This window comes from Labrus bergylta, chromosome 7 (assembly GCF_963930695.1).
Source record: "Labrus bergylta chromosome 7, fLabBer1.1, whole genome shotgun sequence".
Lineage (NCBI taxonomy): Eukaryota > Metazoa > Chordata > Actinopteri > Labriformes > Labridae > Labrus > Labrus bergylta.
Window position 1 is genome coordinate 17,632,324 of NC_089201.1, and position 25,439 is coordinate 17,657,762.

Below are 25,439 nucleotides of genomic sequence, written 5' to 3' on the forward strand. Positions count from 1 at the left end.
TGTCTGTGGCTTCATACTTAACCGACAGATATTACAGTATTATTGATGTTCTCCTCTTACTTTAGGCAACAAAAGGAAGTGCATACAGTATATTGCAAAATGTCAAACTATTGCTTTTTAAGGCTGTATATTTTTTCCACACCTCATTCATAAGACCTAAAAAGAGATTTAAGCTACTGTGAGGTTTTTTTTAGCTAGTCATGGAACAGGATGAATTTAACGTCAATGCCTCTTTATGAGTCACAAAAGCAAACAAGACCATATGCATCAAGACTGACTACTTCTCTATACTTGATTTAATGACTGAAACTGCTTCTTTCGGGTATGTTTAAGACAAAGCTACAAATAGCATGCTGCAGAGACAGACTTTGCAGACATTTTTCCACTGCAAGTATTGACAGTGAGTGATGTGTTTGAAGAAAGCACAACAAGATTATTTTATTACTCAGTGATACACAACACGCTGCATTAACTTTCATTTTTTTTTAACATTTTCCACAGCAAAGATTCTTGATAAGTTATACATTTGGCGATAAAACTAAAGCAAAATCATGACTCACAAATGTATGGGACAAAATGGTTACGAGGTACCACTTTGTCCACAGGGGGGTGCCAAAACCAACACAAACTACAAGGTCATCACAGGAGCTTTAAAGATGCGTATTACCTTTTGATTTCAAGTCATTTAGATATGAACTTTTCAACAGTTAGCGTTGTTATTAATCATTCTAATCAATAATATGATACATACAGCTCACACATGTAGGAGCATGAGAAACATAGTTAAAGGCAATGTAAAGAAAACTAAAAGGTTCAAATGACTGGTAATGCATTTAAAGTGACCTTAACCTGGTAATGTCACGGTTAGAGGTTTGATTCCACCCAATCTGACTCCTACTCGGAACATTTAAGACACTGTGCATTCAACTGCCTGTAGTTTCTGGCTTCTTTGATGTACGCTATGGGGCATGCTGTTGTTTCTGTGTGGGTTTTAAGCAAAAGTAAGAGGGTTGAACAACCTTTACTTTAGCCCCGAGAGCAATGCAGTGCAGCAGCAACATACAACAGTTTGACAGAGAACAGAAGAGCTTGATATAGTGACAGAGAAGAAGGGTTAAAGTGAATATAAAACAGAAAACAGGCACAAGAAGACACAAGGGACAATGTGGAGGAAGTTCCCTTTCCGACAGGCCCATCAGGGCAAACATACCTCTGAAGAATGGATGCTGGCTAAGCAGAAAATCTCTAACCCAGGGAAAACCTTTGAAAAACAGGTTTAAAGCGATTGACTTCATCTGTTTTTTTTGTTTTTTTAAACATGACTAATTACCTCTTTAACAAACCCACAAGGATCCTCTTCTTTTATTGATATCGCTCACAAGGCCACTTAATGTGTCCTGTCTTACTGCTTTATTATTTCCAGGAAATCCTCAATTTGTTTTCATTCTAAAGTACTTTAGGGTTGTTTTTGTTGTCACATATCTGCATTTCTGGAAGCAAAACAACAAGGTTTTGATGAAAGAGAGTTCTCGTGAAGGTCTTTAAAATAATGTGGATGTGTATGTTTTATCTCGTTCAGGGCCATCGGGCAGGTTTGACCTCGTCTTCCTGTTTCCTCGTCCACACCACATTTTGTCCTGACAGCTGCTCCCTCTGTGTGTTCGCTGTATTTGCTTCTTCACTTTCAAACACCTCGCATATTTAGATTTTTATAGAAAACATGGCAAGACTTTTTGTGTTCACTCTGTCCTTGTTTTGGTTCTTTCCAGCATTTTTGCTTGCCTCTGGCTCCAGTCTGAATAAAGGTAAGTCACATGTTTCAGATGTCGATGGAGCATCACGTTTAGTCCCTGAACTGAATCAGTTATGTGTTGTATTCTGATATTTTATTTTTCTGGTACGAAACCATGAAAGTACAACACTACTTTCACCCATAATCTATAATGTTAAAAGTAATATTTGCAGGATTTTAGGATCTAACTTGTGCACTCTGCTTTGTTTTTTTTCATGTGATAAAAACGGATTCCACGGTCAAATAAGAAAGTATAAAAAACATGAAAATACATAAAAATCATCAGATATTTTTACTAGCCAAATGTAAACATGTTTTATTTTGTTTACGTGTTTTTGTACCCATGTGCTAGGGGGTTAGTCTGAGGCTTTTTCACCTAAGTTAAAAAAATGTTTTGCACAGATATATCAATACCCCTCATACTTAGAAGAGAGTTAAAATCATTGTGTAAAAAAAGACAACCTAAGAGTCTGACTTTTGCTTTCAAATCATTTGTCTCTAACAACATACCTGCTGCTAAATCAAGATCACATAGCAGCTGGAGTCTTCCTGCTCATTGAAGGAGGAGGAGTGTACACCTTTAACTTCACTGCTGCTAGAGATGCCTGCCTATTTCTGAACGTCACCATGGCGACAAGAGCCCAGGTGGAGCGAGCAGTGCAGCATGGACTGGAGACGTGCAAGTAGGCTGGAAGCATTTGGTGATGGTTCTGGTAGTGATATAAAACCCTGTTGATGCATGCTGACCAATTTTGAAGTGTCAATGGATTTATTGAACAGCTTCTTAATGGTTAAATAAACACTTTAGTATCAAGTGCCACATACAATACAGTCTAACCAACACTGATTTCTGATTAAGTAAAAAAAACCCTATCTGTCTATTTGAGTGTGTTTGAGGACGACATATGTGCATGAGCAGTGATTTGATACTTAAAGCACCAGTAACTGATTTACAACTTAAGGCATTTGTTGGGTCAATTCTTTTGTAAAGCTTTAAAAACAGCTTTTGTGGTTAAATTAACGTAATACACAAATCACTTTATTGCTAATTTAGTCATTTGAAAGAGCAATTGAAGCCATAACTATGAATGCTGTTTCTTCATATGGTACATAGTTAATATCTCGTTTATCTTTCCAGTGTGAACATTTTGTTCTCTCCTGCTAACAAACACAGCTGATCAGGAGGACAGCAGACAAAGGCTTATTACTTATAAGCATTGTACGCCTGAGTCATTATACTTTCATTGGATGATTTCAAAGACATACAGATTGAGATCGAAGTCACAAAATAAGAGCTTTTGTGTTGCCGTGCAGTTTAACGTAGGGGTGTGTTATATTGAGATGTACTACTTGATCACTGGGCTTGTTGGCTTTCTCTACAGTTTTTTCAAAGTGGTCACTTGTGGTACTGCAGCCTCACAAATAATCCCTATTGGCTTTGAGAGTATTTCCCCATACATCATTGTTCTAAAACATTTCTGTCAAAGGTTATAATTGTGAGTTCCTTGTGGGGCTGAAAAAATTGCAATCTTTAGGGTGTTGTGCTTGAAGCAAAAAACCTCAAAACTGGACTGCAGAGGTCTGCAATTCTCACGTCTTTCTAACTCTTCTTGTTTTTGTTTATACAGTTATGAACACTTTTTTTTTTTACCTGTCCATTGATTCCTTTATCTGTACTTGATTCCCTGTGTTAACAGATTTGGCTGGATCGCTGAAAAGGTGGCTGTGGTCCCACGACTTACTGCTGAGGAAAAATGTGGAAGGGGCAAAACTGGAGTGGTGCCATGGGCTGCAAACACAGATACAAAGTTTGGTGTCTTTTGCTTCAATGCAACAGGTACGGTTTATTTGAGTAAGTATGTTTCATGTTAACTTATAATTATTGAAGCTGAATGAGCACTCCCAATTAGTTATTTTTGTTATGACCATTGTGTGCATGCGTAAGTGGAGCTCTAAAGCTTCCTGAGAAGAAGATGTAAGGCTTCTCTTGTCATCACATTGCAGACGACATGTCAGCATCCAGCCCACAAAGCTTCACGTCCTCCACCACACAGACAGCAGTGACCCCGACCTCCACACCTGCTTCGCCTGGGCTCACTCTAACAACCACGTCTCCGCCTTCAAGAGAGCTGAAAACAATAAAAGCCTCTGTGCTGACATCATTTACTTCAGCTGTACACGTCAACACAACACCTTCAGGCAGGATCACCTCCATCCCCACCTCTCATAAACCTTTCTCCACTCATGTTCCTACGTCTCCATCTCGCCTTGTCAACACCTCAAAACCTACAGTCTTCAGTTACGCCTTAGATCATGTCTCAGATATCACCTTCACGTCAGAGTCAGTGACAACACCAACGATAGACTCTGAAAAACCTTCTCTAGGAGGTGCGTTCTTGTCTCCTTTATTTTTAGATTGACATGTTTTTGGTCTTATAGTGTCTCCTTCCTCTACTTTAATTAACTTACTATTCCATTCTTTCATGAAAATCTGACTTTAGGTGCTATTTTTGATTTAAAGGGTATAAATCCAGACATATACATTGTTTTCATTGCACTTCTTGTTACCAGTAAATGTAACATTAATCTGTGTAACTGTGTGTTAATCTGTAAGAAAACTCTTGTTCTAATCATCTTTATTTGACAGCTTTACAAAGACTTACAAAAAGATATGGTGCAATGAAGCAATTAGAAAATAAAATACATAATTAATAAATAAATAAAACACATGAGGATGCTTTAACACATCTCAAAACCATAATTAATTATAAGGTCTTATAGGTATTTAACACTCAGCAGCCTGAGTTCATTTATCAATCGTGAAAAAATTTTGAATTCTCTGATTGAATTTGGTATTTATTTATTTATCCATATACTATTTAGCCAAGACTATATTCGGCAAATATGCAGCTTTCAAACTTAAACACTTGAATCTGCATTATTCACATTTTGGCCACTAGGGGGTGAAGAACGTGTGATTTAACAGTGATTTAAAGCACATCAAACTACATTATTGATTACAGATTTTAGCTTGAGCTTGGCTTTACGCATGAGACCATGTAATACAATCCATATAGAGTTAGCTGCAGTCAGTTTTAAATCTTTATTTGTGGTTGTTTTACAGACGTACCAACAGCACTCATCATCCTCTGTGTCATTGTTCTGCTCCTCACAGCAGCAGGCGTGGTGTGGTACTACAAACTGTGAGTTGTGTTTTCTTGTGTTACTATAAAAAGTCTGAAACTGATTTTTTTTTTTAGAAAACGTGATTTTTTTTTTTTAAACAAAAAGAGCTTCTAGAGATCAAATACAGATAAATAAAAGAAAGAAAAACATTATAACTCATCCAGTCTGACTGATAGAAAATCATGTATGTCTCGTAAGTATAGAGATGTATTGTCTTTAATGTCACAGATCAATGTTTTTATTGATTTAAGTTTGGTTTTTGATATTTTATGATGTAATATTTTTCTCTCTTTTTTGGGGAAAAAGGAATATTTTCACCTTTTGGTCTCAGACGCAGCAGAAGGACGACATAGAGACAGAGATGTGGAAGCACACCAGCAGTGAGATGGACCTGCACAGTTTACAGGACGGAGAAGAAGAAGACGAAGAATCAGACAGGAAGTACTCCAGTGACATCACGCTCTGTGTGAATCCTGACACCAAAACAAACTCTTCAGAGTAGCTTCATGTTAACTCTTTTGGAGTTTTTTACTTTTTTATTTGTGATGTGGATTGAGTAATTTCAGCCTGATCCCAGTATTTAGTTTGTTAATACAAGTCATTTACAAACCATAGGATGGTTAACTTTTTTTTAATGTGCCTTCCAAAAGGATTGTAAATATACTTGTGCATTTTATGTTTTTCTATAAATGTTGTCTTTGTTGATTGATGTAGAAAACGGCGATCCTCCCTGTGTTTGTGTGTGAGAATAAATGAGTCGACTCTTGAAAGGTTTTGGATAATTTAGAAATAAACCGTCGTTTTTTATTTGGACACTGAAGTTGGTCGGCAGGTTTGTGTCCTATTTGAAAGGTTGTTGAAGTCTATTTTAAAGTGTAATGAATGAAGTAAGTTAAGAAAAGGATATGAAGCTTGACATTTAAATAACAATTTTAGTAATAGGTTTTCTCCTGATTTGTAAGCAGAGATCAAACCTTACGTTTGCTTTCCCACTTAGAGGTGAAGGGCAGTAGACAACACAGTTACACTTTAAAATGTTTTTAAGCAATTCAATTTATTAACAATTTAATTATACAACCAATACACTCATGATAAAAGACACATGGGATACATTAAGATAAGCAAATATATAAAAAACTGTAATTCATTGCTTTATAAAATACAACTTAACCAATCAGAGGATATAAATAATATTTGCTGTACAAATAAAGCTTAGCTTTCAGTCAGATATTTTTCAAAATAAGAATAAATGTGAAGGAAATGTAACATTAGTTGAAAACCCGACTTTTTGTCCAGCTTTCTCATTTAATTTGGGCCTCTTATGTTCTGTCACATTACTGTCAGTGAGAAAACGAGGTAGTACTCTATATTCACCGCTTAGTGGCGCTAATGAGCAATTTCAAAGTTTGACAAAAACATGAAGAAGGAGAAGCGTGAGCTCGTCACGTGAGTCTTGCCCACATCCATGCGCATGCTGGAAACAATGTTTTAAAATCATTGCTGTAACACAGCGACACACGTACCGGGTAAACTGAGAGCCTCAGGCGGGGGTTGAATTATAAAAGATGCGTCGTCTGGGCTCCGTTCAGCAGAAGATACCGTGTGTGTTCCTGACCGAGGTGAAGGAAGAACCGTCCAGAAAACGGGACTGTCAGGTGAGTGCTGATGCTAGCATGGAGCTAACAGAACGCACTGTTGTAGAGTTTGTTGCCCTGGAAACAACACATCTTTTTTGACGTCATGCTTATTAGGAGAACGTGCTAATGTTTTTTTTTTCTTTTTGAGCTGTGACGCATCTTGTCTCCTCGTCAGTTATACAGGTGAATCCTCCTGCAGTGTCAGGTGTAAACAAAACACTCCCATGGCCAAAGGTAGAAATAGTGATCTATGTAATACAGAGTTTGTCTACAAACATAGATGTAACATTTTAGAGCTTTATCAGTGTGCATCAGCTTTATATCTACCTTTATTTAAAGGTAGATATAAAGACGAATAGATGTGTTGAATAATCCAGAATCCTAAAGAAGCATTGATCATTTACAGACTCAAACAAGAGAGTCACAGCTACACTTCTTTACCTCAGTCCTCATATTCATAGATCTATTAGCGGAATATTACACTTAAAGTAATAACAATGCATCGCAAATATGAACAAAAGACAAAATAGATGGAGAATTCCAACATGGAAAACTATTGTAGCAAAATGTATTAGAAATGAAAGGTCCTGTTCTGACCTGCAGACAAACCCATGAAGCCCTCAGTAGATGTATTTCCATACATTCTGTTTTACCCCATTGTTTAGTGATATTGTTTTTTCTTCTTCTGAGATCTTGACGCTGGTTTTCCAGTCAATCTCTCTGGATCTTGGTAAAACGGCTGAAATCGACTGACTTTGAAGTTAAGCAGACAACTGTAAAAAAAAATGGAGCAGACAGAACGAACAAACAACCACAAAGTGAAAACAGCATCAGATTGAATCATACTGACTTCAGAGAGAAGCACAAGCAGATAAAAGATGCAACAAGTTAAGATGACGTGCTGAAACAATGAAGAAGAGACCCAAAAAAAAAACATTAATCCTTGCACTAATAATGAGATCATGGTGTACAGGATTAACAGTTGCTATATAGTGTTTCTCTTGACACTTAATTTCAAACATCTCTGTCTCTTCAGCAATTTCAGGTTGTGGCCAGTGAAAGTGTGAACCCTGTTGCCCTGGAGGCCAACATTGATTGTGCGCTGGCCACAGAAAAACTTGACGGCACCTGCTGTTACGTTACATTATATAAAGGTGGGTACCTCTGTTGTATTTGCTTCTTATTGAGAAGAAATGAATGTTGATGATGTTGGTACTTTGTCTGTTTTTTGTAGGGCAACCTTACCTCTGGGCTCGACTCGACAGGAAACCAAACAAGCAGGCAGAGAAGAGGTTCAAAAAGTATCAGCATGCCCACAGGAGCTGTAAAGGTATCTGCACTTAAGTACACAAGGGCACCCCACATGAATATATGTGGATGTTCTGAGGAGAGATTCAGGAAAGAACTGTTGAGTTAGCCCGATGGATAGAAGATTGGGATGACACCCAAGTAAATGAATGACATGTTGAACAGTTGCTGTATTTTTAAAGGAAGGCTGGACTACTTGTTGTAATCTTTCTTTTCTTTGTCAGGATTCACATGGAACGTAGAGGAAGATTTTAAGACGGTGCCAGAGGCGTGGATCCCCGCCCACAGAGTCAAACACCACCATGACCAACCAGTGCCTGATGAGCACGGACACATTCCAGGTCTGTGAGTCTCACCTGTGCTCAAATGGATCTAAGGATACTTCTGATTAGACACATTAGATAGTGGAACCTCACAAGCTTTACTGTGTGCCCTTTCATTATGACTCAAACAGAAACATCAGTAGAGAGACGCTACAGCTGTGTTTAATATGAAGACGTTACACTCTCCTCATCCTGCAGCCGAGAGCAGTGCAACCAGAGACGTACAATAAAACAAGAATTATCAACAAGTGATAGGTTTAATAGGATTTGAAATGTCCTGCATTTACTGTAAAGTAGGGCAGAGTATCAGAGTATTTTCCCAAATGGAGTTTCTAAGCCTCTTGTCTGTGTTTCCACCGAGGTCTAAAGACCCTTGAAGATTGGTCTACATTTTCTGTGTTGTGTTTAAAATCACACCTGATTCTCCCAAGTCCAGAGGATACACTGAAGACGTTTTCTTCTAACTAAATAAAATTGTCGCATGTTAAATATTCAAGCATTGTACGGCGACGTATGCAGATAGCCTATGTAAACTATTAGCTGCTCTGCTGGTCTTCTGATGCTGTAGAATCAACCAAATCAAATGTTCAGCACCACAAGTCACCCCTCCAACATCTGAAACATTAAAAGTACTCCACCTTCAGCTGCGACCGTTTGGAGGGTTAAATAAAATCCCTGCTCTTTCATAGATATTTGTTCGCTGCATTGGGAGCGCACCAAGTTCCTCTTAAAGGATAATTCCTGCTTAATTGTGTTACTCCTGCAAATACAGGGTATAGAGGAGTTTAAAAGTAAGGACCTACATTAGAATATCACCAAATTCAAAGCAGCTAATTGGCGTATATTGACTTAGGCTTCAGATTTTTAAATTTACATTGAAAGACCTCTGAAATTTAGTGTGCAAAGACACGAATGAAAGAGGTTCGGTTTCCTGGATTTCAATGAGACACAACAACACTGACCTTTCTGACACGGCACATATAGATTAAATGTTTCTGTCACTGAAGATTGGTGCTGCCTGATGTGATTTGTTCCTGTGTGAATGTTCAGGCTGGGTTCCCGTGGAGAGTGACAACAAACAGTACTGCTGGCACTCCTCTGTGGTGGATTATGAAGTCGGGGCGGCTATTGTTCTCAGGCCCAGCGCTGATGATGAAGATGTGCTAGAAATCGCTGCAGTGCCGCTGGCTGACCTCCTGGAACAAACACTGGAGCTCATCGGGACCAACGTCAACGCAAACCCTTACGGTAATGTGTTACTGAGGATTAACTTTGAACGTTTTTGCAAGCTTGTGTTCATGGAGGATCCTCTTTTTATAGCAACTTGCTGGTTAAAGATTTGGCTTGTCAATGTTGAAAAAGCAGAATGTTACAAATGAGCATCTGTGCTGTCAGGGTTTCATGTTTCTGATACAGACTGCAGATGTTAATGTTTATGTATCATGTATATTTTTCAAAAGGTGAGTGATGATCACTGTGGCACACTTGTATTGTATGCAACAAAAGTCTTCAAACTTTTATGGTCTCCACAGGACTGGGGAGTAAGAAGCAGCCGATTCACTTCCTGGTGTCTCACGGGAGTGTTCGAATCAGAAACCCTCCACTGGTCGACTATCAACAGGTCCGCTCCTGGTTCCAGGAGAGTCCAGAGGGCCGAGTCGAGGGCATCGTCTGGCACTGCAACGACGGCACGCTCGTTAAGGTGATAAGGCTCGATATGCAGAGCTTGTGCATTAAATTCAAATTATCGCTGTGTAGCCATGAAATGGCAGACATGGACATATATAGCTGTAGACTCTAAGTGAGTATTTTTTTGATCTTTGTAAAAACTATTTTTTTTGGAAGTCAAACACTTACATATGCTCTTTTTAAGATGTAATACTGTGACTGTTTATTGTCTCTGCAGGTTCATCGTCATCACCTGGGACTGAGGTGGCCCGACGGGGAGACCTGCCTCATTGAAAAGTCGGTGCTCGTTCATGTCGACGGGACGGTTGATGAATACAACAACAGCAAGGACTTGTTTTCATCCTTCGCTGCATTAAATGGACAATGTTTCAGCCGACTGCAGGACGTACAGTTAGACTTGTAAACAGTCAGTGAGGATCAAACGTCTGTTGCTGTGACTCTGTAAAGGTTTGTAAGTCTGTTGACAGCTGGCAGATCTGTTCACCCATACTTAATGAAGGGCGTATACGACCGCATGGTGACAGTTTAATGTTTACTTAAAGAGGAATGTGTACAGCGTCAGTTTGAAAATGACTGAAGTTAAGGCCCTGACACACCAAGGAGATCATGAGCTGTCAGTGAGCGGCCGTCGCCCTAGTTTGTGCGCTGTGTCTGTCTCCGTTGCTACCCATCGGCCTTTTTTTGGCTGATCCGACATGTTGAATCGGCGGCCAGTGAGAGGAATCTTTCTGATTGGCTGTTCAGAGGTTTCATTTGTCTCCAGCTCTCACATTCGGGAAAGCCCCTTGAGCATGCCACTGTAGTCTCCATGCTTTCACCCATTAGTGCGGTTTCTCTTTTTGTCGCCTCCACCTCTTCTTTTCCACTAAAAGACCAAGTGACAGCAGTGTGAATATGGTCATAACGAGCTACCGCCGCCTGCTGGCATAGAGAGTTATTTCCTCTCACATGCACAGAACATACGTTGTGGTTGGCCGTCGTCTGAAGTCTTTGCGGTGTGTTCAAGTGCAACTTTTTGGCCAAGACTTGTAGTTCTTTACCATCTGCTTGGTGTGTCAGGTCCTTTACTCTACATGTTCCATTAATTTACTGTAAATACTGAAAAGAGCTCTTTATTGCCAAGTGAAGAATAAACAGCAAGTCTGTAAATATTTATATCTAAAAGATTTTCCATTAAATATGGAAACAGCTTTATTGACAAATACACAAGCACTATTCTACAACTGTACACATATAGAGACATAAGCTACATTACGTGTGATGACATCACACGTGAACAAAAGAAGAGCTGCCTGATAGGAGAGACATCACCTCTTAAATGTAAACTTTAGTTTGAAAATATGACGTACTTTTATTCTATTTACCAGACATTTCCTTTCAGTTTTGGACCAAGAAATAAAATAAACTGTAGTTACTCATAAGTAGATTGACTATACAGTTTTACAGTAGTACTTCAGTTACATTTTCCTGTTATACTGAAGTATGAATTAATGCAGCAAATTAAATAACTGAACTCCTAAATACCGACCTAATGCAAGCAGCCTTAAAACTGAAATTCTAACAATTTAGCTTTACATCAGAAGCTGTCCAAAGATAAAGACCAGTTGATGCACCAGTCCAAAAATTAAGTTCTGTTATACGTGAATCTATATGTACTACGATGAAAAACTAACGTTATCAGTTTACAGTTAAGTTTGTCTTCATTCTGGAGCCGTGGAAGCTCACGTTATAAAAATAAACATGCGTCTTTGTGCTTTCTTTACATTTCTAAGATAAATAATTGTCTTCTCATCAGCATGAGCCTCAACAAAGTATTTGGCTATCAGCCCTTTAATTCAATAACATGTAAGTGAGTGTTTCTTCAGTCCTGATTGATTTAAAGGCACAGTAGCAGCGACCCTGATTTAACTGATGGAGACACTGGGAAGGTCCGCCTTCACACCAAACTGCTGACACACCTTCTTCAGCTCCTCCTCCAGCAGAATGTTCTTCTTCACCTCTAAATTGTAGTTATACTTCAAGTCCTCAATCTCTTCAAAGAATGTCGGGTCAAAGCTCTGCAGCTCTCTCTTCAGCTTCGTCACCTCGCTTTGAAGAGCTGTTTTCTCCTTCTCTGCGGCTTGCAGGAGGTTTCTGAGCTTCCCGGGGTCTGAGGGAAAACAAGACAGAGAACCGATATCACACATATTATCACATGCATAAAGATGTTCAGCTGCCAATATCAAATTATGATAATGCTGCACATTCTGCAGCATTACAAAAGAAAGTATAACTCTCATGCAGCTTTATTTTCAAGACACCAGAGTGCGTTAAAAAAAAAAAAAAAAAAATCTTACCTAGTTTGGACGTCGTCTCACCGTATCGCGCGCTGTACTCTTCCAGCCTTTGTTTCAGCTCTGTGTTCTCGTGCTGCAGCTCGGCGGTAACCAGTCTGAAGAAAACGTCAACAACATGTCAGTTAAACGAGTATCCACTTTATACAGTCAAAGAGAACACGATCACAATGGGAAATGATTGCTTTCAACCACTGGAGAACTGCTCAACTTTTAAAGTTCAAACACTTGTATTGATACTGTATAAATGGTAAACGGACTTGGACTTCTGACTACTCAAAGCGCTTTCAACACAAAAGGACAAGGAGCTGGGGGGGATCGAACCCCCGACCTTCCAGTTGAGAGATGACAGACTCTACCAACTGAGCCACAGCCGCCCCTATGAATCAAAGTGTTTGCTTAATAAGCAGTTTAAAAAAAGTCATTGTTAATTATTGCAGCAGGTTCAGAAGTTAAACTTCAAGACACATTTATATTTACTCTAGCTTGGTGGTGAATAAATATCATTTCAGAAGAACTGAATTGTGAAGACAAAAATGAACATCTACACTTTAAAAAAAAAAAAACACTTGTGTAACAACTGAACTGATAAAAAAAAAAACAGTGTCTCGTGTGTAGGTTCTCAGTCATGGAGGTCATGGTGAGTTCAAAGCTTGATCAAAAGGCAACGAGACTTAGTTTGAAGATCTTGAAGACGTTTCACCTCTGCTCCTCTAAACTAACAACATCATTAATATTGTACTCTATTGTTTTTTGCCATATCTTTTTAAATAATAATATATGGGTAAAGCCCTCATATTACTACTTGTTATTATGAGTTTATTACTTATAATATTCAAACAGACCTCATTGCCTTGAACTCCTTAGAGAGTCCTCCCTCTGACTTTGCAGCAGTGGGAAACCTCTTCAGCATGTCAACCTAAAAACAAGAAACAAAACATGATAATTTGATTACATGGTCATATAAGCATTCTGCACAGTTAGGGGGCAGATCTGTGTCTCCACTGATTTAACAAGACATAAAACTTAGAAGAGCAGTAAAACAGACTGACAGCTCACTGTATGGAAACGGTTACTCAACACCTCCTTTGAACTTCTGTTAGAGGAGCTTTCTTTTGCCTCACCAATCATCACGGTTATCTTATAGCTCGGGAAGAATCCCCTGGGGGAATGGGGATCTACTGTTTTCATCAGTCCCTAAATCACCTTGAGTTAAAAATATAATCATCTAAAAGATATTGTTGTATAACTCGTATCTACAGAAAGATTAGGTCCCCTTCTTTATGAGGTGGCATGTTGCAAATGCTGCATGTCTTTGCTGGCTCACATAAGCCCTTAGATAACTCTTGCTCTAAAGTAGCGCCCGACCACTTTGAGATTTTTGGGGCCGATATCTAGTGGCAGGGTGGTAGTAGCTCAGTCTATAGGGACTTGGGTTTGGAACCCAAGGTTGTGTGTGTGTGATGTGTCACTTTGACCAGCCTGATGAGAAACAAGTTAAAAAGCACTTTTTACTATGGGAAGTGAGAAGAGAAGAGTGGTGAATTAAACTACTACTAACCTCGGGGACAGTTTTTTTTTGCCACTGTTCCTTTTTCGAAAGTGCTCATAACAGATTAAGCCGGGTCTTTGTAACAAAGCAATAAGTAAGGTCTTTTACCTGCTTTTTGTAAATTGTCTTGAGTTAACACCTGTAGTGAATTGGTGCTATACAAATAAAAATTGTTTGATTGATTGCTTAAAAGGACAGAGAAAGGCAAGAGACAAAGTACATGTAGAAAGCTAATGAGGTAAAAAGGAAGAGGGTAAGAGGCAGCCATGATCCTTGAACGAACCTCTAAGCAGCTTCAATTGCAGGAAAAAAAATATATAAACAGGTCACACTAAGTATTCAGCACTAATAATAAAAGCCAGGAGGGCACATTTAACCACAATCAAATACATACTGTACAAAACCACAATACTATTAGAGGGAGAGAGAGGCGACTTTAGGTTAAACCTACTCCGCGTATGTGCGCCAGCTTTTTCTCAACATCGGCTTTTTCCTTCTTCAGCGCACTGCACATCTCCTTCAGATCCGACACTTGATTCTGTGACAAAGACAGCGAGAAAATAAATTAGATTAAAAAAAAACATGAACCAAAAACATCTGTTCCATAACTGAAGATTGTTTAGTTATAATCAAGATACAAAAACAAACAAAGAAGACTTCATGACACACAAACTGAAGTCACTTTTCATTAAAGCTGAATACGATCATTTCTTTGTGGATGGTGTAGTAAGTACTTTGCTTCTTAGAGGATGAGAATGTCAAAACGTAGAAAATCCAGTTCTGAAAAACATGCTCGTTCTGCAACTGTTTTCTTGCCAACACTTTAATGAAGGTTTTATGACCAGCCTCTTGTCTAAATATGAAGCTCCAGGCAGCAGCAGATTAGCTAAACTTAAAAATAAAAAAGAGAGCCTGGCTCGGTCTAAAGTAATACAATCTGACTAAAAACCTGTTTAAATCTTCACTTATAAACACACAGTGTGCACTAAGCTGAAGAGTCAAAACAACATGGAGTCACTCAGGGTTGGCTAAAAACATTCATTCATTCTGCATTATCTACTGGCTGCAGCTTCATATTTAATATGAGAATGGTGAATATCTTCTCCTCTCACTTGGCAAGAGGGCCAGTAAGAATACTCTTTACCTAGGTATTACTTTACAAGAAAACTACTTTTTAATTGACTTTAGGCCTACTTTGAGTCTTGGTAAGTCCATGTTGGTTTGCTCAATTTGGAAACGTAGCTCCAGGTTCTCGGAGGCCAGCTTGAGGTTTTCTTTTTGGAGGTCTTGATCTCTCTGTGATGGAGTGCCTGTGCCTCGTCCTGAAGTCTGTCGGAAAACGAGAGGCACAAAATTAGCCACAGTAAAGTAGAAAAACACAGCCATGAAGGGAGTTATTACTAACCCTATTACTTACTTCTAGAAACCAAAGCTCTAGTCAAATTCTGTCTCACACAAGCTGGGGACCATAACAGACTCTGCCTATTAGGGAAACAGCGACCAACAGAACACTACGGTCTTTCCTTAAAGATGTATTTTTGGGCTTTTTGTGCCTTAATTGTAGAGTTAAGAAAGTGTGTAGGGTCAGAAATCAGGGAGAAAGAGATAGCAGGGAATGACTTGCGAGAAATGAGCCACATCCGATTGGAAGCCGGGCCGTCTGTTGGAGGACTATAGCCTGTGTACATGGCAGCGCGCACCAACCACTACGCTACCGGCGCCCCTAAACGACACGCTTTAAAACACTAAAATCTTGGTTATTTTAATGATTGAAAAGTGGGGAAACTGAGTAAACTCAGTGGGCTGTTGCACTGGTTGCAAGTTTGACTCTCAATACTGTTGCTGTGTGCTGCATGTCACCCCCCTACTCTCTCCCCCACACATTTCCTGTCTATCGTCAGCTGTATTGTCCTAATAAATGCAAAATCCATACAGTAATACAATAATAAATTAATAACAATAAGTGCAGAAGCTTCAGATCTTTAATCATATTTTTAACCCAAGCAGGTGCAAAAGAAAGAGTAAGAGGGCAACATATTTGTACAATTCCGAGTTTGCAGAAGATTTTTGGACTTTAAAAAACAAGAAATTACCCAATCATAGGTACCTGTGATTTCGATTTTTATTTGGCATCGACCTAGGTATCAAAATTGTTTGAATTTTATTCGACTCGTATCAAAGTTTAAAATCTGAGACTATGACAAGCCTACATGTTTCATGCCTGGAGTTTTGCTCATTGCCACATCTACTGGAAAGCAATCACAGCACTACTACTTCAGCAAAGGGACTACAGAGGCCTGCAGTACCTTCAGATATCTGTAAGATCTGCTTTCATGTCTTCGTACACCATGATCCCTTTCTTTGGACAAGTCCGGCTCTTTGCTTGGTATGGAGCTGGAATCTGCTGAGCAAGACTTTTGTGGATTATCTTCATCTGATGCTTCCCTGAAAGTCTCATCGTGCTGCTGAGTGTCATCTGGCATTTCCTCCCCGATTCCCACATCATCAGCTCCATCGCGTCGTTCACCAGCACCCTCTTTAATCACTGCATCACTCATATTATCACCTCTTGCTGCAGAAGCAGCAGCAGGCTCAAAGGAGGACACAACACATCCTGGTCTTTCTGATGGATCACCAGGGTCTGGGTAATTTCCTTCTTCGTCCTGTGGTTCTTCCTTTCCTTCAGTCATATATACTTCAGAATCACCTGGCATATCTGGTGTACTTTCCATAACATCTGTCTCTGTCACATTGTCTTGCATATGATCTGTGTCAACGTCTTCTTTGCTCACGTCTGTTTCGTCTGCTGCCACACTTTCTTCCACACCTGGACTTAATCGCTCAGGGAGAGCATCCTCTGCACCATCAATGCTGGATTGAGTTTCTCCAGCAGTCTGGCCTTGCTCTGGCTCACCCTGTTGGGCAGCGGGGCCTTCAGTAGCTTTACAGAGATGGCAGAATTCAACAGGGCTTTGTGCTGCATTCCCTTCACATGACCCATCCACGACATCAAAAGTAGGAGAAGAAATCTCTCTCAAAGCATGGGGGGAAGAACTTTCCCCCTTAACAGGTAATTAATCAAATAAAATCCAGTGCCAGGGAAGGATGAGACCCGCAGAAGAGACAGAGAGAGAAGAATGATGAATGAAGAGAGGGAAAGGGAAACATTTGGATCAAACTGAAAGGTGAGGATGTTTTGTACATTTAGGACACGTACGACAAAAAGAGCGATGAACACTCTGGACTGCCAAGTGTACGATGTGCAAGAAATGATAGGTCTTTTAATCTTTGCAATGAAATGTCTACTGTTTTCATTATTGAATAACAGATAATTTATTCAATACATCGCACATCCATTTCACCAGTATGATGTGTAGGAGAGGAACAAATCCAGAAAATAATGCAAACCGAAGCAGTCTGACCTGCCAAAAAATACATTTATGGCTGGCAGCGTTTGGGTGCTAGGACACATCAGGGACACAGGATGTTAGAGGGACAGGCATTAAAAAAAGGAGGGCTGCTTGCAACTATTACCTGGTTATTTATTGGTTCATTTAATAAGATTTGATATGATGGTGTCGAGTCGTCACATGCTTGCACACATGCACAAAACCCCTGGTGAGCTGCACGTGTGCATGCAAGCAGACTACTTTTTCCTGTAACATTTCCATGTGAAGTCGGGGTGTGTTGATGTGGGGACACAGGAGGAAATATTCTTCAAAATTCACCATGGGAGAGCAGACCGGGGTGATGATGTTTAAATATCACGTAACATTTGTTCCAACAGCGTAACAAACTGATTGCCTGATGAATGCCTCGTTCCAACAAAACACTGCCAGTAAAGTTAGTGTGAGGGAGATTGATTACCCAAGAATTGCCATAAAAGTGTTTTTTTCAGAGCTGTTTTTTTTTTATCCTCCAGGAACACATGATGTCAAAGGGAAGTGGCGGGCCACCCCCCTGATATAATGGTAGGGGACACACTGATGTGTGTGAGAGTGAGTTGTGTCCTATGATCTGATCCCATGATTTATGACACAAAATGTTCCTTGAGACATCAAAAAGTCATTTGACCTCCCCCAAATCTTAGCAGTTCATCCTTGTGTCCCAGATGACATTTGTGCGAAATTTGAAGAATGTCTCTCCATGCTTTTCCTGGAAAATCTCATTCAAAAGGATGAAATGTACAGACATCTGTTCATCTGCTCTGCCGAGTGTCCCACTCTTAAGTGCTCCCACTTAAGAGTATCTGGATCATTCAGGCAAAAGGGTTACAGTGATGGTATTGTGCATGCTGATAACAACTTACAGAGGGTCTTGATGGAGGCTCTTTGGATATCTGGCTCTCTAAAGAGTGCAGTCTCTCCTCCAGGTAGCGGTTCTTCAGGGTGAGGCTCTCCATGGCGTCATCTCGAGGTAAAGCTTGTTGCTGTCTGTAAGTTCAGAGTTTCACATTACTCAACCTCATATCTGATAGATTTATCTTTTCTGTTTTATAAAAAAATTCAGAGTCAAAATAACAGACTTTAAAAACCAAGTAGTAGGAGGTTTATACTTTTGTCAGTCTGAGAGAAAAATATGCAATGTGCGATATTATCATGCAGTTTTTACTTAACAATATGAATAGTTATAAATTCAGAAAAACTAGAGTGCATATATCAGCTATAACTAAGTTTCTGTGTCAATCTGCTGTCCTTCATGTTTTATACAGTACCTGCTTTTGCAACATTTCCCTCCTGAATACAAAATCAATCCCCCAAATGTGCTTTTCCTTCACTAAATTGGCACTAATAAAACAGAGAGGAAGTTTATAGTTAGCCTTAGCTTCATCTGACTGCATCAAAATGGTTTGAAAGCATGGACGCTGGTGGCGCAGTGCGCCCCATGTATGGAGGCTGTAGTCTCCAAGCGGGCGGCCCATGGTTCAAATCCAACCTGTGGCTCCTTTCCCACTCTCTATCTATCTCTCAAAATGAAGGCACAAAAAGCCAAAAAATAAATATTTAAAATATTGTGTTTTTATCGGATGACTTACAGAAATGATTTTATTCCCACTTCAATTCGCATTTTAAACAAGGCCAGATAAACAATTATTTTTAACATGCTGTGCATTATGTGCTTTTGTGATTTTATGACTTTGTGTCTTGTATGTGTGAATGTTTTTATGTTGCTGTGCCTCGACCAAAAAGTAATTTTCTATCACTGTGAGAGACAACGTTTTTTGAATCTTGAATCTTAAATGTTTGCTTGAATGTGTGTGTTTGTGTCTGTGTGTGGGGGTCTCCTATGAGTATGTACTGTCTGTTTGATGAATTCTCTTCAAACTTTTCTTTATCTTTCTAGCACTGAGATCATTATTTATGACATTATGTTATCATTTCAAGTATTTTTTTTCCCATCAAGACAGTTAAGATATGTTCTTGTAATAAATAAATACTAGCCACTTTTACTTTTTTTTTTTTTTACTTCCCTCACCGATATCGTCACTGTCCTCATTAAACATTAACCATACTTCGTTCCCGCCATCAGATAAATGTTAACACCAGGCTAGACACTAAGGCCAAAATTAATCATGTGTATCATAACTGAGATGCAATGTGAGAGATAATAAAAGAGAATTCCATGAAACTGAAGATAGTGGAGATACAAATGGTATGGTCATTATTTTGTATGCTGATTTAGATTAGAATCAATGTGATTCCAGTTCCCGAGATATTTCTGTCGGGCGTTCCGTTTTACCACAGGGTTATATTTCGCCAAAAAAAAAAAAAAAAAAACTCAGCCCACCCTGTATCCCTTCACCCTTCACCCTGCATTGATTAGCTCAATTAGTAGGTTACGTGCCATAGTGTTGTGTGTGTGTGTGTGTGTGTGTGTGTGTGTGTTCTTTTTGTTTCCTCCCTCTCTCTCTCTCTCTCCTGTGCTCGTTCCAGGTTCTGCTCCTTGCCTCACTTGCTCCTCAGCCACTGATCGAGCACACCTATGCCCACTGTACAATCAGTGACAGAGTATAAAGAGCAGGAGGCAGCAGGCACATTCAGTGGACCATGCCTCTGTGTGCTACTCTGCAGAAGTGTTACTCCTTCTGTGGAAGCAGGGTGTATTCCTGAAGGCGTTGGTGTTCAGTGTGTATCAGAGGGTTTTTTGGTTTAAAGCATTTCGTTTAAGATTGTTATGCTTCTCGTTTTTTTTTTTTTTTTTTTTTAACCAGGCCATCCACAACCTCGCTCCGCTTTACCTCTTTGAACTCCTGCACATTAACACACCTACCCGCACTCTCAGGTCTTCTTCCATTCAACTCACTGCACCACCCGCCCGCCTGTCCACCATGGGGTCCAGGGCCTTCAGCCGCTCTGCCCCCCACCTCTGGAACTCCCTCCCAACCACAAATCCGTAATATCGACTCTCTCTCCATTTTCAAGTCTCTTCTCAAAACACATCTTTTTAAACTAGCTTATTCAGTCTGATCATTCTCCATCCGGTCTCATAAATCCTTTACATCCTGTACATTTGTGTTTTTAAATGTTAATTTTATCGTTGTGTTGTTACTTTGCTGTTTTTATCTCTGCTTTGTAAGGTGACCTTGAGAGTTTTGAAAGGCGCCTTTAAATAAAATGTATTTTTATTATCTAAATTGATGAAAATACACAAGTACACTGAGTCATCATCAATTTTTTTTTTTTTACACTGAGCCTATACAAGACTCTAATCTGAGGGCAACTAGCGAATGTTTGTAAAGACGGTTAGTTACTTGATGGTGAAGATCTCTGTCTCCAGCTCTAAATTCTTCTTCTTCAGCTCCTCCGCCTCCTTCTCCATTTCAGCAGACCGCACCCCCACCACCTGATCCACAGTCACACCTCGAGCCTTCAGCTTTTTCTGCAGCGCACTCTTCTCTTGCTCCAGTCTGCACACACACACACACACACACACCCACCATAAAACACAGAGAAGAAATAGAAGAGATGATAATAATAATAATAATAATAATAATAATAATAATAAGGTAATTTGTCTGGAGCTTTGTATAGTTGGAAAAAAAACTCCTGATGTAACAAAACAGTTATGTACACATATTCTATGTTAAACACATTAATAACAATGCACTATCATCAGTAGCATAGTGTGGTATAGTATAGTTACTTTATGGTAATGAAGCGAGCTGTCAGGCACTTTCACCACTAACGTTGAAGGTGTTTATTTTCATGAATTTTGCTTGGATGACATTTTCAGTGAATTTGAACTCTTCAACCTCCCTCCTCGACAACTAAACCAAGGCTTTACAGGATCAGCTGCATGTTGTCACTGCAAACCAACTCTTCACTTTTGCTTACAGTCAATGGCGAGTCTTTGTGCATCATACCTTGTGTTAACGACTCAGCTCCTCAAAAAGTGAAGTGCCTGATTTTGCTAATTTTTTCTTCTGTTTCAAGTTTAGCAAACGTCCGCCACTCGTTCTATCGTCTTCCCTTTACATGAGATTTATTGCTTATTGCATTCTATCATGAATACCAGGTTGAAAACGTCAGAACGCCTGTATCTAATGTACTGTCTGACCTGGCATAGAGGTCTTTCAGAGTGCTGAGCTGCTTCGTCAGGGCTTCACTCTCTCGTTCCTTCTCCTTCACTGAATTCTTCATCTTCTCCATCTTCGCTTGCCATTTCTTCCCCTCCTCCCAACGCACGATTTCCTCTTTGGTCTGTCAGTGGAAAAAAAAAAAAAGTCAACCTTAATAATGCTGCTAACAATAATGCTAATATAGCAGAATATCTGTCGTACAAATGTGTCATGTTCACACCTTTCCATAATCATCCTTCACATTTTTTTTCTCTGCTCTCTTCTCCAAGTCAGACTCCAGCCTCCGGATCTTCTTCTGCAGATTCTCGATGGTCAGCCCCTTCCCGTCGGCTTCTGGTTGATTCTGATCAACACAGATAAAAAAGAATATCATTGCACCTTACTTTTTTTAAGACAGCCCATTCCCTGCTAAAGTCAAATAGGGATATGGTAAATGGACTTGAGCTTATATAGCGCTTTTCCGGTCTTCCGACTACTCAAAGTGCTTTTACACCGCATGTCACATCCACCCATTCATACCCATTCACTCACTGATGGTAGTGATCGCTATGTAGTATCATCCATCAGAAGTAACTAATCCCATTCATACACCACCACTGAAGCAGCGGGAGCAATTTGGGGTTAAGTGTCTTGCCCAAGGACACATTGGACATATTGCCCAGCTGGGGCTCAAACCCTCAGCCTTCCAGTTCAGAGGCGACGACTCTACCAACTGAGCCAAAGCTGCCCAAAATATAAGGCACTAATAACGCAACGGTCATGACAACAACATCGTGAGGCATCGTTTTACAGATGAGAGACAGGGAGGCAGCCAAAGGCCTCAAACAAATCTGGATTTAAATTTAAATATACATGCTTTCACTGGCCCACAAGAATACCTGCATCAATAAATCAACACATATATTCAGGAGGAGTACATCTTAAGTCCAAGAAGAATGTCAGATTTGTGTCTTGCAGAATTCCTCAAGTGTTTTTAATTAATTTGTTGTGTTTTAAATTCACCATGGGGGGAGCAGACTGGGGTGATGATGTTTAAATATCACGGATCCAGTGAGCTTCAGGTGTGATTGTCGAGCCCTTAATAAAGCTGCTTCATACTCTTTTCCCGGGGTGTTCTCATCCACTCTTTGTTGATGTGTCTAATAACATGTAGGGTTGATATAAGAGCTGTACCTAACGTCTAGTACCAACAAAACACTGACAGCCATGAGTTAAATTTAGTGTGAGGGAGTTTGATTACCTAAGAAGTGGCATGAAAGTGTTTTTTTCCCTCCAGGAACACATGATGTCAAAGGGAAGTGGACCCACCACTGTTTGCGCCAAAATGCCATCACTTTCCCATCTGTGAAGATTTCACGAGTGAAGTTTTGTCCTATGATCTGATCCCATGAATCCATGAGTTATGACACAAAAACACTTTGTGGTTAACGATCACTGCGTTGTTCTTTCATCAATTTTAGGGTCTGCATGTCTTGTCTGAGTCGGGAGATTTGGCTGTTTTCAAGGTTGACGTTATGCTAATTGTGTTGGAGTGTGAGGGCCGTTAACTTTGTAACTCCAGCGACTCTTGAATCAAGGCCAAACCAAGCTGTAATGCATGCTTTTAGGGCCATAAGGTAGGTGGTGATGACACCTATCAGTAGGGCATCAGGGCAGAATTGGGACGGGGGTTTTCTTCACTGAGCGCATATCCTTTCATACCTGTGTGTCATTTGCACATTTTGTGAACCACTCATCTGATTAACTTTACACTCCGTACCCTTTGTGAGTGTAGTATCAAGCGGGAGATTAATTGGATCTTACCTGTAGGGCGTTGCTGAGTCTCTTGATTTGTCGCTTCAGCTCTTGGATTTCGTGCTCGTTCTCCTCTTTTTCGGCCTGCACACGTTTCAGGGTTTTCTGAGTCCTCTGGAGGTCGTGGTTCAGGCTGTCCACTTGTTCTTTCAGGGTGTTCTCTCGGCCTCTGGCTGTTCTGACCGACTCCTTTGCAGCTTGCAGTTCTTCATTAAGTTCTTGCACCTTCACCTTTGGACAGATTCAGATTTCCAGATTAAAAGATACATCTAGTGATACTCCTTAGGATTAATTTGACCCTCCTGTTGCCATTAATTGCCACAATTGCACTAAATGTGTAATACACTGCGGATATGAATAGTCTAATACAAGTTCACTATGTACTCCTATTTCAGTAACCTTTAATGTTAGTGTCTGCCTTGAATTTATATTTGTTGTTATTCTTTATTTAGGATTGATTTTGGGGATTATATGCCTTTATCTGGACAGAGTTGGAAACCGGGGAGACACAGTGGGGAATCACATGCAGGCCACAGGTCAGACTTGAACCTGGGCCACCCGCTTTGAGGACTATAGCCTCCATACATGGGGGCCCCCGTTGCTTTTATTTGTGAAATATTTTACTAATCATCTTAAAGGCAACAAATAGTCTTCCTCTATGTCAGTTAATAAGCTCAAATGCTACTGATAAAAGATGGAAATGAAATAAAACATGCATTTAAAAATGAGCACCTTATTATGAAAAAGGGATCTCACCTTTAGGTCTTTGGTGTGTCTGTCAACCAACATCTGAACGTTGAGACTCTCCTCTCTTTGTGCAGCGCTGGCGATGACCTGCTGCTCAGCGGATGACGTCATCTCCTTCCGCAGCGCCAGCAGAACCTTACTGAGAGCCTGAGAACACAAAAAGATGTCAGCTGATGATGAATGCAGTGAAGGCCAAACAACATTTTACAGTTAATGGACCTTTATCTATTTCTGCAAGAGCTACTTCCCCCGACACACACACATACACACACACACACACACACACACACACAAGTGCTTATGGTTAACAAACGGCCACTGATGGAAAACTACCAGACCAGAGTCAACTTAATTGATTAAAGACCAACCTTTAGCTGTTTTTCTTTCTGGGCGAGCTGTGCTTTCAGTCGTTCAACCAGGTTCTTCATGGTGTTGCTGGGGGAGCGCACGTTGGCCTCCTTCTGGCCCGCCAGCTCGGTCTGGAGGGAGATCATCTCCTTCTCCATCTGGGCTACCTGACTCTGCAGATCCTCGTGTTCCCTTGTCAGAGCTTTCACCTGGGCAGCATGATGCTCCTCCAGCCTGCAACAAATACCCTCTGACTGTTAGCCTGGCTTGAAACCTGATTTTCTTAAACAGTGTAAATAAACAATTTAAAAAGGAATACATATAATCCGAGACTGAGTGGGAAACTTTTCTGGTTTTCGGGTCATTTTAGCAACATGGGAGACATTTTTCGACTAAGCCGGGAGATGTGTTGTATTTTTCTCTGGTTTGGAAGTCTTTCGGACAAACACGGTAAAGTCTATAAAACAAGGCATTTGAGGCTAGTTATTTGTTTGCTTTGACACATGTAGGGAAATATTTTTACATTTCTGTTTGCATTTGTTACTGTTCAATACATCTTGCATCCTCTTTAGCTTTTGTTGAGGATTGATATGTGTTGATTCAGTGTTTCCTTTGAGAGGCTGTCCTTTATCCCAGAAAAGTGTTGTGCTTTCGATCTTAACGTTTTTTACCACACACAGGTGGATAGATTCACTCCCATATGGCTGAAATGCCACATGTCCTAATGAACTATTGAACTCTTAAAAGCCTTTTACAATCTGCTTTACTGGGGCTTCCTTTTTTTAATTAAACTACTAACCCCATTACATCCAGTCTCCTTTAATTACCCCCTTAAGTGGCTTTAAGGATGCTTACACTCATTTAACTCCACACTGTCAGACAGTATCAGCTTGTTTTTCCTCGACACTGATGCAAGAATATAAAACCAGATCCTCCTTATTCCACGTAAGAGTAAAGAATATGGGACTTTTTCAGGGTTCGTTTAGGGATCTGAAGCATTCCCTGACTTGTACCTGCTGACCAGTACATTATATGGAGCTTTTCCCACATCAGTTGTAATCCCCGCTGTGATCTCCATTAACCAATTGCCTACAGTTGGTTTAGTTCTGTGTAATTTACACTTCACATGTAATCTGGGATTAAGGCTGGGG

At 40.0% G+C, this 25,439-nt stretch overlaps 3 protein-coding genes across 4 annotated transcripts in view; 2 read left to right on the plus strand and 1 right to left on the minus strand.

The window, feature by feature from the left end:
- The first annotated feature begins 1,626 nt into the window (after nt 1–1,626).
- lyve1b (lymphatic vessel endothelial hyaluronic receptor 1b) lies at nt 1,627–5,791 on the plus strand. Of its 2 annotated transcripts, none has more exons than XM_065956715.1 (6): nt 1,627–1,805; nt 2,319–2,475; nt 3,490–3,644; nt 3,797–4,180; nt 4,917–4,995; nt 5,285–5,791. In XM_065956715.1, exons 1-6 carry the CDS (start codon nt 1,721–1,723, stop codon nt 5,478–5,480), a joined length of 1,056 nt encoding a protein of 351 aa, XP_065812787.1. In that variant the 5' UTR covers nt 1,627–1,720; the 3' UTR covers nt 5,481–5,791. The 2 variants fall into 2 exon arrangements, with proteins under 2 accessions (XP_065812787.1, XP_020492850.2); XM_020637194.3 differs by having other exon boundaries at nt 3,490–3,629.
- Nucleotides 5,792–6,407: 616 nt separating this feature from the next.
- rlig1 (RNA 5'-phosphate and 3'-OH ligase 1) lies at nt 6,408–11,092 on the plus strand. Its single transcript, XM_020637202.3, has 7 exons — nt 6,408–6,633; nt 7,652–7,769; nt 7,850–7,945; nt 8,148–8,264; nt 9,297–9,494; nt 9,779–9,948; nt 10,153–11,092. Exons 1-7 carry the CDS (start codon nt 6,544–6,546, stop codon nt 10,336–10,338), a joined length of 975 nt encoding a protein of 324 aa, XP_020492858.2. The 5' UTR covers nt 6,408–6,543; the 3' UTR covers nt 10,339–11,092.
- The window catches only part of cep290 (centrosomal protein 290), a 45,538-nt gene continuing 31,185 nt past the window's right edge, over nt 11,087–25,439 (minus strand). The window contains exons 38-51 of the mRNA XM_065956634.1: nt 24,309–24,522; nt 23,950–24,087; nt 23,203–23,424; nt 21,620–21,742; nt 21,378–21,520; nt 20,572–20,727; nt 18,130–18,253; nt 16,127–16,882; nt 15,015–15,149; nt 14,272–14,358; nt 13,700–13,750; nt 13,114–13,187; nt 12,272–12,366; nt 11,087–12,084 (exon numbers count right to left, since the gene is read on the minus strand). Coding sequence (XP_065812706.1) covers nt 11,840–12,084; nt 12,272–12,366; nt 13,114–13,187; nt 13,700–13,750; nt 14,272–14,358; nt 15,015–15,149; nt 16,127–16,882; nt 18,130–18,253; nt 20,572–20,727; nt 21,378–21,520; nt 21,620–21,742; nt 23,203–23,424; nt 23,950–24,087; nt 24,309–24,522 — 2,563 coding nt within the window. The 3' untranslated portion in view covers nt 11,087–11,839. The remainder of the gene's footprint in view (nt 12,085–12,271; nt 12,367–13,113; nt 13,188–13,699; nt 13,751–14,271; nt 14,359–15,014; nt 15,150–16,126; nt 16,883–18,129; nt 18,254–20,571; nt 20,728–21,377; nt 21,521–21,619; nt 21,743–23,202; nt 23,425–23,949; nt 24,088–24,308; nt 24,523–25,439) is intronic.

Bases quoted from the DNA above. Each gene is read 5' to 3' on its own strand.
- rlig1 (XM_020637202.3), top strand. From the start codon at position 6,544: ATGCGTCGTCTGGGCTCCGTTCAGCAGAAGATACCGTGTGTGTTCCTG. The intron at 7,770-7,849 runs GTGGGTACCTCT...TGTTTTTTGTAG, and splicing joins TTACGTTACATTATATAAAG to GGCAACCTTACCTCTGGGCT. The intron at 9,949-10,152 runs GTGATAAGGCTC...TTGTCTCTGCAG, and splicing joins ACGACGGCACGCTCGTTAAG to GTTCATCGTCATCACCTGGG.
- lyve1b (XM_065956715.1), top strand. From the start codon at position 1,721: ATGGCAAGACTTTTTGTGTTCACTCTGTCCTTGTTTTGGTTCTTTCCA. The intron at 3,645-3,796 runs GTAAGTATGTTT...ATCACATTGCAG, and splicing joins AACAGGTACGGTTTATTTGA to ACGACATGTCAGCATCCAGC. The intron at 4,996-5,284 runs GTGAGTTGTGTT...TTGGGGAAAAAG, and splicing joins GTGGTGTGGTACTACAAACT to GAATATTTTCACCTTTTGGT.